Source organism: Clarias gariepinus, chromosome 23 (assembly GCF_024256425.1).
Source record: "Clarias gariepinus isolate MV-2021 ecotype Netherlands chromosome 23, CGAR_prim_01v2, whole genome shotgun sequence".
Lineage (NCBI taxonomy): Eukaryota > Metazoa > Chordata > Actinopteri > Siluriformes > Clariidae > Clarias > Clarias gariepinus.
In genome coordinates, this window is record NC_071122.1 from 26195001 (window position 1) to 26205000 (window position 10000).

General features: G+C 45.4%; 1 protein-coding gene across 3 annotated transcripts; it reads left to right on the forward strand.

Annotated features, from left to right (window-relative positions):
- The first annotated feature begins 1085 nt into the window (after positions 1-1085).
- c23h6orf89 (chromosome 23 C6orf89 homolog) lies at positions 1086-7368 on the forward strand. 3 transcript variants are annotated; one of them, XM_053484652.1, is made up of 9 exons: positions 1086-1136; positions 1341-1464; positions 1585-1849; positions 3534-3699; positions 4106-4242; positions 4503-4648; positions 4737-4872; positions 5555-5678; positions 5849-7368. In XM_053484652.1, exons 3-9 carry the CDS (start codon positions 1661-1663, stop codon positions 5968-5970), a joined length of 1020 nt encoding a protein of 339 aa, XP_053340627.1. In that variant the 5' UTR covers positions 1086-1136; positions 1341-1464; positions 1585-1660; the 3' UTR covers positions 5971-7368. The 3 variants fall into 3 exon arrangements, with proteins under 3 accessions (XP_053340627.1, XP_053340626.1, XP_053340625.1); XM_053484651.1 differs by lacking the exon at positions 1086-1136 and adding an exon at positions 1207-1242; XM_053484650.1 differs by lacking the exon at positions 1086-1136 and having other exon boundaries at positions 1253-1464.
- Positions 7369-10000: the final 2632 nt, after the last annotated feature.

Genomic DNA, 10000 nt, shown 5'->3' on the forward strand with positions numbered 1-10000 from the left:
TGTGTTATTAATCTCACATTCATAAGATTTTTAATTCAATTCAATTCAATTTTATTTGTATAGCGCTTTTAACGATTTACATCATCACAAAGCAGCTTTACACAATTAAAAGAATTAAGTTTGTATGAAATGTGAATGTGTATGAATCAAAATGATAAGATCGTCCCTGATGAGCAAGTCGAGGACGATGGCGATGGTAATAGGAAGAAACCTCGAGAGGAACCAGACTCAACAGGGAACCCATCCTCATCTGGGTGATAACGGATAGCAGGGATTGATCTGCATTTATACTGTGTGTTAGGAGGCTGGAAGTTTAGTATAACAGGAGATGTGGAGAAGTTCATATGGAGTCCAATTCGTTATTAAAGGTTCGGGTAGACTGTAGGAAACTCCAGTCCTGAACTATCAAGTGACTGCAGTCACGAGTCCTCAGAGAACAGCTGTCTGCATCAGTCGAGGACAGGACCGTCTTTATGGTAAAGTGGAACCAACCCCAGTCACCACACGCATCCCAGACAGACCACATGGGGCATCCATGTCTCCAACCAGAAGAGGGACACCAGGACGAGACAGATGACGAGGACAGAGGGGGTCTGGATCACTGGCAGCTCAGGAGACACAGGTGTAGTGAGACAGAGAGAGAGACAGGGAGAGGAAAAGCCAGAGAGTAAGAGATAACAGTTAGGTCTGGTCACAGTCACATAATGTATAATGTGAATATATATTTAGTGTAGAGTGCAAGCAGAGACTCCGGCAGGACTAACTATGACATCATAACTAAAAGGGAGGAGCCAGAAGGAAACACAGACATGAGGGGGAACTGAGATGTAAAGCGACCAATCACCTCACCGTCCGCATGTCACTGTCACTGCAGTTACTTTACAGAGTTTAATGTCAGTGTACAGTATTAATATAGGGCAATATAATGATATATGCTATATCCAAACATTCATTGGTCGAGGATGACGTCACTGTCCAATCAGAGCCCGTGGCGTGTTTACAGGTCAAATCAATCACTGCGCAGGAGGCGGGGCTTGTTGGAATACGGGTGGGAAAAAGACTAAGGTGAGTAAAGGGGTAGGAGGAAGTCTGGGACATTAATGAGCTGAAGCGCAGCAGCGTCTTTCTGTCTGTCGGTGTGTGTGTGTGTGTGTGTGTGTGTGTGTGTGAGAGAGAGAGATTTCTCTAAATGTCACTAGAACCGCTGTAAAGCTAACTGTAGAGTCGCTGTTAAACTAGCAGGTTAGTTTGTCTTTGTTTATGTTAGCTTAGCAGCCGAGTGCTAGCTCCGTGATTAGACTCTAACACACACACACACACTCTGTCTCTCTGCCTTTCAGGGGTGTCACAGCATGAAGCCTAACGCACCGTCACGTGACTTGGGGTGACGCGCGAAAATCTTGGTACCTGCACAGGTACACGGAGCGCGTGCGCAGTGTGAAGAGGCTGTGTGCTCGTGCCCAGGTAACACTGACACACACACACACACACACACACACACACACTGAGAGTCAGCAGGTTCATTATTCAGTAGCGGACTGTAGACACGAGGTAGTCACGTGTGACTCGTGTTTTTAATTTCAGCACGTGACCATGAGACCACGTGACCACTGAGCATCAACGCGCCGTCACTGTGTGTCCAGCGGCTCGAGCCTCCACCATGGGCGGCACGCTGAGCGAGCCCTGCATCTACGACAAGCTCTCCGAGAGCATCGACATCCTGCGGCAGTCCGGCTACCGCTACGGCATGTCCGAGCGCGAGATCGAGAAGTTCATCAAGCAGGTCCTGGAGACCAACGAGCCGCGCAGGGAACCCACCCAGTTCCCCGTCCTGTGGGCCGCCGTCAAGGTCCTCCCTCTCCCTCTCCCTCTCTCTGTCTGTAGGTCTGTGTCTCTGTCTGTGACTTCCGTCTTTGACTGTCACTCTGTCTGTCTGTCTGTAGGTCTGTGTCTCTGTCTGTGACGTCCGTCTTTGACTGTCACTCTGTCTGTCTCTCTTTGTGTCTGTCTGTCAGTCTGTGTCTCTGTCTGTTACTTCCGTCTTTGACTGTCACTCTCTCTCTCTGTCTGTAGGTCTGTGTCTCTGTCTGTGACTTCCGTCTTTGACTGTCACTCTCTCTCTCTGTCTGTAGGTCTGTGTCTCTGTCTGTGACTTCCGTCTTTGACTGTCACTCTGTCTGTCTGTCTGTAGGTCTGTGTCTCTGTCTGTGACTTCCGTCTTTGACTGTCACTCTGTCTGTCTGTCTGTTGGTCTGTGTCTCTGTCTGTGACGTCCGTCTTTGACTGTCACTCTGTCTGTCTCTCTTTGTGTCTGTCTGTCAGTCTGTGTCTCTGTCTGTTACTTCCGTCTTTGACTGTCACTCTCTCTCTCTGTCTGTAGGTCTGTGTCTCTGTCTGTGACTTCCGTCTTTGACTGTCACTCTCTCTCTCTGTCTGTAGGTCTGTGTCTCTGTCTGTGACTTCCGTCTTTGACTGTCACTCTGTCTGTCTGTCTGTAGGTCTGTGTCTCTGTCTGTGACTTCCGTCTTTGACTGTCACTCTGTCTGTCTCTCTTTGTGTCTGTCTGTCAGTCTGTGTCTTTGTCTGTTACTTCCGTCTTTGACTGTCACTCTCTCTGTCTGTGTCTCTGTCTGTGACTTCCGTCTTTGACTGTCACTCTGTCTGTCTGTCTGTCTTGCTGACTGACTCTCTGTCTGTGACTTTGACTGTCACTGTCTGTGTTTGTGATTGTCTCTCTGTCCGACTGTCTCTCTGTCTGTCTCACTGTATGTTTTTCGCTTTGACAGTTTCTCTGTCTGTCTTTCTCATATGCTCTCTTTGTCTCGCTATCTGTCCCTCTGTTTGTTTGTCTCTTTAAGACTCTGTCCACACGAAGCCGGTGCGTTCCCTATCCGATCATTTTTTTCGTGAACACGGCGTTGTCTCAAGAAATATCTGCGTACACACGATATATGCCAGACCAGTATGGGGTGCTGTAATTCTGCCATAGAGATACACTGTACACGGAGAAGAAGACTTTGAGCATGTGCATAACCTTGCGCGCTGTATACGAACCAAGATGGTGTTGTCCATTATCGCTTGTTGCTCATAACAGTTGCATAGAAACAATAGATTTTGCTGAAATAAAGCTAGTAGGCTTTGTAGCAACACGAACACAATCATGTAGTCCGCCATTATTGTTGTTGCTGTTACGTGTGACGCAGCCGACACCTGATGTGATGACATCATCGTTTCACAAAATATACGGATTGGCCGTACACACGAAGACACAACGGTGTCGTTTTCAGATTTATCCACTTTGGGACCCGGTTTCAAAAAATAGCGGTTTCAGTCTCCTAAAACGCCGGATCTGTGTGGACGAAACGCCAATACGATAAAAAATGTATGGACCGTGTGGACAGTCCCTAAGAGTCTCTATGTCAGTGTGTGTCTCTGATGGTCTCTCTGTCTGTCTGTCTCTTTGTGTCTCTGATGGTCTCTCTCTCTCTCTGTCTGGAGTAAGTGTTCATATATATATATGTGTGTGTGTGCAGGTCACCGTGGTCGTGTGTGTGCTGCTGCTGCTGGTTGTGGCGTTTGCGTACACTCAGGGTTCTGTGTCCGGGTCGGTCAGAGCAGCAGAACACTACAACTGGTCGTCACCTCTGAGTCACATCCGCCTGCTGTCTCTGCCCATCGCCAAGAAGTACAACCTGCACAGTAAGAGCTGCACCGCGCCTGGACACGCCCCCTCCATGACATCACCCTCTCCATCACCACTGTGCTGTGACATCATCACTCACACACAGCGATTAGCAGATTATTTAGCTGTACTCGCTGCGTGGCCTCACCACGTACGCTCACTGCTGCTGCTTTCCTACACACACTGGTGTGTTGTGTGTGTCTGTGTGTGACAACACGTCTGACTGGGTAAGATCAGATCAGTAATCTGGTGGATTCCATCCGACACCAGGGCTGACGAGTCTGAAGTTCAAGAGCTTTAACACCGACCCAAAGACCAGGATGCACAGATCCAATCCTAAACACACACACACACACACACACACACAAACACACAGAGCAACTGGAAGCTTTAGAGTTAATGCTAAATACTTTAAATGCGCAGGTTTCCATGCGTGGTGGAGTGTGAGTCACACACTGCTGAACTGTTCTGGATGTTCCAGCGTTTCTGAAGTGCTCGAAATGTCCACGTTAAGAAATACGGAGTCTGTGCACACACAAGCACAGCCTGTGTTAGTGAAGGTGAGGAGACACACACACACACACATTCACTTTATTTTTGTAATCTTACATCTGGGTTATTCCCCCCGTTGCAGATCGTTAAATTTAATGTAATGTTATTTGTGGAGTGTGTTTACAGAGCAGCTTTACAGAGTCAAAAGTAAATAATGGAAGTGTGTATGAAATGTGAATGTGTGTGTATTAAAAGGGACCACTTGGCGATATTTACTCTTTTGTTCTTGTCTTACTTTCTCTGTCTCGTCCTGCAACAACCGCGATAGGGAGGAGCTTCTCTGAGTTTACAGAGGCATCAGCTGGAGGCTCTTCACGCTTTACACTCCGACTCGCTGATTGTTCTGATGGACGATGAAAAGGAAGTGATGTCAGCGTCTTCCCCTCAGGGCCTGGCCAACTTCAGCGTTCTCTGGTGCAGCATCGCTCCTGTCCATGTATCCCCATCTGTCTCTCTGTCTCTCTAATCATCTGTCTCTCTGTCTCTCTCTGTCCCTGTGCAGGAGGGGCGACTCAGGGTTGAGGGAGGACTTGTTTCATTCACTCTTTCCTAGGGCACTTGTCTGCCCCCTACTGCAGAGTGTGGGAAGTACAGTGCAGCGCTGCACAGTCACACACAGTACCAGCTCTCAGAGCAGAGTGAGTGAGTGTGTGTGTGAGTGTGTGTGTGAGTGTGTGTGTGAGTGTGTGTGTGAGTGTGTGTGTGAGTGTGTGTGTGAGTGTGTGTGTGAGTGTGTGTGTGAGTGTGTGTGTGTGTGAGTGTGTGTGTGTGAGTCTGTGTGTGAGAGTGTGAGTTTGAGTGTGTGAGAGTGTGAGTTTGAGTGTGTGTGTGTGAGTGTGTGAGTCTGTGTGTGTGAGTCTGTGTGTGTGAGTCTGTGTGTGTGAGTCTGTGTGTGTGAGTCTGTGTGTGTGAGTCTGTGTGTGTGAGTGTGAGTTTGAGTGTGTGAGTTTGAGTGTGTGAGTGTGTGTGTGTGAGTCTGTGAGTCTGTGTGTGTGAGTCTGTGTGTGTGAGTCTGTGTGTGTGAGTCTGTGTGTGTGAGTCTGAGTTTGAGTGTGTGTGTGAGTTTGAGTGTGTGAGTTTGAGTGTGTGAGTCTGTGTGTGTGAGTCTGTGAGTTTGAGTGTGAGTTTGAGTGTGTGAGTGTGTGTGAGTTTGAGTGTGTGAGTTTGCGCGTGCGCGAAAGTGTGTGTCTGCCAGGTGGTCTTTGGTGATTTGATATTTGCATATGTAAATAATATTTCGTTTCTTTGTTTCACGGTTTTAAACATTCGTAAGTAAATGTATTTTGTGTGTGTGTGTGTGTGTGTGTGTGTGTGTTTTAGGGTGTGTGTGTGTTAGGTTGGTTGTTGGTTGGTGACGGCTCTCCCACTGTACGTGTGTTGCCGCATCAGCGCTGCCAAGCACACTGCAGCTCTTTCAACCTGTGGCTTGAACCAGGAGATCTGGGTAAAGATGTGCACAAACACACACGCGCACACACACACATACGTACACACACACTCACTCTCACACACACACACACACACTTACTCTCACTCACCCACTCACGCTTACAGACACACCTGCTCACCCGAAAATATCACTTTGTGTGTGTGTGTGTGTGTGTGTGTGTGCAGTGTATGCAGACCCGCGGTTCTGGCAGCTGGAGCTGTTCCCCGGGCGAGGAGAGAACTTGGTGTGTGAGGGCTCGGGCGTGTCTGACTCGGACGCGCTGACCTCAGTGCTTCACTGCGTGTAGCTTCGACCCGGCGTCAGGAGGACGTTAATCAGAGCCCACGGCTGGGAGCTCATCTGTCCTGTTAAAGGAATCCTCACTGTCTCTTATCTCCTGACGAGACGGGTGACTTACACTGAGGAGGACGCGTCCTGAGCATGGTGTATTCCCCAGCTAACACACACTCCATGCTTGTGGCCTTGACCCCACACTCTGTGATTGCTTTGGAATGAAACTTTCAGGTCTATTGCGTAACTGGAAGTAAATCATCATCATAAGCCTGATTATAATCTCGCCGATTGATTGGAGCCATCTCAAAGGAGGAACTCAAATTTATTTTCATTTTTAATATCAGTGTGTGTGAGTGTAGAGTCGCTCACACCATAGGCCTCACAGATCTAAAACTGTAAAGCACTTTTGAGAGAGTGTGTGTTTGTTGCCCTTTGTGCTCCAGGACAGTTTATGCTGCACCCTCATTATCGCCCCCTCCTGGTGCAGTGTGTGAGCACTCTTTCTGTGCTGGAGGTCCTCAGAAAGAAGGGTTACACATTGTAGTCTGGTAAACATTCATCTTCTAACACACACACACACTTACTGCTGTTTCTTTCCAGCACACTAGAGGGTCCACCTCACCGTGTGAGCGCTCCAATTTGTGTGTCACTTCATCATCTCACCAATGGACACTTTCAGAACGAGGAGACCAGCAGCAGCAGCAGCAGCACACCTTCACTCCAAACTGAATGTTTGAGAAGAAATCCAATGTCATCTTTAAAACATGAATTCTTTTTAAAACCCTCTATTAGTTGGGTCGTTTTTTAATAAACTCAGATCTACAGTATGTCTAACACACTTCCCCTGAAAGAGTGAGGATGGTGTAATCAAATGGCCCTTTAGGTGGCGCTGTGATTCCGCCCACTTTGTTTAAAAATACAAGAGAAACAAAACCACTTGCTCACTTGTGACAGACTTTAATAAACAAGGTGGAAACTGATTACCTGACCATGTCCTACCTGTTTGATGCAATGCCTTCTGGGTAATCTCGGTGTAAGAGTGAGACGACTCGATTAAAGTGTTAAACACAGCACTTCAACACACACACATCAGTACTGTTGTTGTTGTTGTGGTATTTTCATGTTTCAGCTCAGAGGAAAGTTCCTGTATAAATGTCCAGTAGATTTCTCTCCCATATAAATAGAGACATTCTTTATTTTGTGTAACTATTAAAATAACAATCTGTATAAAGTGATTAGTGTTTAGGGAAACTGCGGATATGTAAATGTTTATACTGCACACTTTAAAAGAAGTGTTAATATAATATATTTAAGGATAACAGTTATGATTTAAATTATTATGGGGTGGATGTTTAGAAATGATTTGTTTTAAACGGAATAAATCTATGAATAAACCCTGATCTCTGTTTAACACGGTGCTGTGAGCGCTGCTTCATTCGTTCTGCTGAACATTTCAGCTCAATTTTAATGAACGCTTTAAATGATTTCAGGCACTTTAACATTGCTAAGGGTTTCTCATCCAGAACACACACACACACACACACACACACACACACACGTGTCTCCCGGGAGACTCTACACACACTATGTTGCTGAGGATATGGTTCTAGTCCAAGTGGGTGGGGACTGCATCTGTGACATCACAGATTGACAGAAGAAGGTTCTTGTGTTTGCTGAAGCAGCTGTGAAGTGATGGGGTGGTGTGTGTGTGAGTGGGGCAGGTGAGATAGGAGTGAGAGGGGGTGGAAGAAAAGAGGAAAAGGTGTGTTTTTCATAAAAATAAAAAAGGGTTTAAACACACAGCCCTGTTTCTCTGTGTGTACTTGTTAGCGTGTGTATGTGTGTCAACGTTGTGGTATGTGAGAGTTTAGGTTCTAATCCCACTTTTGGCAGGTTTAAGAATAAAAAGTGTTGCTGTAGCAGAATGAAGGAAGTGGTTCTGTAGCTCAATGGGCTGACAAACACCAACTACCTATCTAACAGAGACAAGCTGGAGCTGTGGTTGGGATATGATCCAAGCACCTCTGGTTCCACAGCGGTAACAGCTCAGCCCACTGAGCTACAGAGTCCCTGCTGCAGCACTGCCTCCAACACACCTACATGAAGTTGCAGCAACACTGTTTATTCTTAAACCTGCCGAAAGTGGGATTTGAACCTGCACACACTACAACATTAACACACCCTCTAACCCCTACACCACAGAGGAACAGCAGTGATAAATGTGTTTTAGAGTTTAGTCTTTTTAAACACTTCATAATGACACAACACTGTTATTCCACTGTTATTATATACCAGCCAAAGACACTAAGGTTAGAACCTGAACCTTTATAGACCAGAGTAAAACTCTAAACCCTACACCAAAAAGGGACACGAGCAAGAGCTGTGTGTTGAAGTTTTCTTTGTGTGTGTGTCTCTGTAAAAACATGCACGCTACTTCGAACCATTAGTCCCAGAGGAACAGGACGGATGGGACTGTGCTGCACTTTGGTCTTCATGATGATCTCTATGATGATCCACAAACAAACTGAGCTCCTCATTGATGATTTTCAGAAGCTCTTAATATTAGCATTAACCTCATTACCATTAGATTTGATCAGAGAGTCCACTAGCAAAGTTTTGAGTCTGTACCTTTAAAGGCCACAACACATGGATAATGCTAACTAGCACAGCTTACATTTAAAAAAAATCTCATTACACACCTGAGGGTTAGGGGCCTCGTTCAACAACCACAGCAGCAGCAGCAGTTATTAATTAAGACATGGTCGGCTTTTCGGGGAAAACAGCTCTGGACTTCGTGTCGAGTGTGTTTGTAAAACCCATCAAGCTCCATGATGAAACTGTCACCAGCTTCAGAATCACCAGTTAACAACCAGCAGCTCAGATTAGAGCCGTTCTGAAGCTTTACAGAGCAGAAGGAGCAGATAAACATCTCAATATCAACTGTTCAGAGGAGATTATTGTGTGTTTGGGATAAACGCCAAATTTTAATTTTATTTGTCACATACACAGTCATACACAGTACGATATGCAGTGAAATGCTTAGACAACTGCTCAGGACCTTAAAATAAAAGACTATGAATAGGAAATAAATATGAAAAAGAAAATAGAAGGTAAATTTAACTAAGAATATTAAAAATATTAAAATAAAATAAGTGTACAGTATAAAATACACAATATAAAAATATATGAAAAAATATAGAACAATAAGAAAAACAGCTGTACAAAGTAGAAATATAGATTTGATGGATTGTTGTATGGAAACAAAACATCAGTATTATTTTACAGTGTAGAAAGAAAAGACCATGAAGTTAAAGAGGGGTGTACAAACTTCTGAGTGGTATAAGCAATTCAATCTTTAAAGATTCACAAGTTGTGAAAAGATTTTGAATTCTATTGAATTAGACAGTATTTAGTCCCCTGTGTTTAATGCTGTAACTCGACCAGCAGGTGGCGACATCGAGCTTTTAAACACAAACCCTGGCCTGTAGAGAGTGTGTGTGTGTGTGTGTGTGTGTTGGGGGGAATGAAGTTTCTCAATATATAAACTATTTCGTTTGCTGTTGGTGGTTTCAGGATGTGAATGGAATAAGAGAATGTTGTGTATTTATTTAGTGTGTTTCTGAGTGTTTATCGTGTATTTACAGTAAACAGGCGGTGAGGAATCAGATTATTATTGATATTAAAGAACATAATGAAGGTTTATTTATATTATTATTTAAGACAGATAAGACCTGGGACGGTAATAAAGATAAACTCCGTGTTTATTTGTACGCTGCATTAGCATTAGCTTCTCCCTGATGGTGTTTCTCTCGCGGTCACGTGGGGTGGGATTAGCTCCGGGACTGTGTGTGTGTGTGTGTCTAAGATTTTATCTTTGTTTTATCTTTAACGAGGTTTCTTGCGACGTCTCTCTCACACACACACACACACACACTCCGGAACGTCCTGTTCTCGGGTTCTGCCTCAGCAACAGCCACTGATTGGCTGAGCCGCGCGTGACGTCACTCCCCCCCCCCCCCCCCCGTAACGGTAGAGCGCGAGAC

Excerpts from the sequence above, each read along its gene's own strand:
- c23h6orf89 (XM_053484652.1), top strand. The coding sequence starts at position 1,661 with ATGGGCGGCACGCTGAGCGAGCCCTGCATCTACGACAAGCTCTCCGAG. Across the intron at positions 1,850-3,533 it reads TCCTGTGGGCCGCCGTCAAG|GTCACCGTGGTCGTGTGTGT; the intron begins GTCCTCCCTCTC and ends GTGTGTGTGCAG. Across the intron at positions 4,243-4,502 it reads CACAGCCTGTGTTAGTGAAG|GGAGGAGCTTCTCTGAGTTT; the intron begins GTGAGGAGACAC and ends CAACCGCGATAG.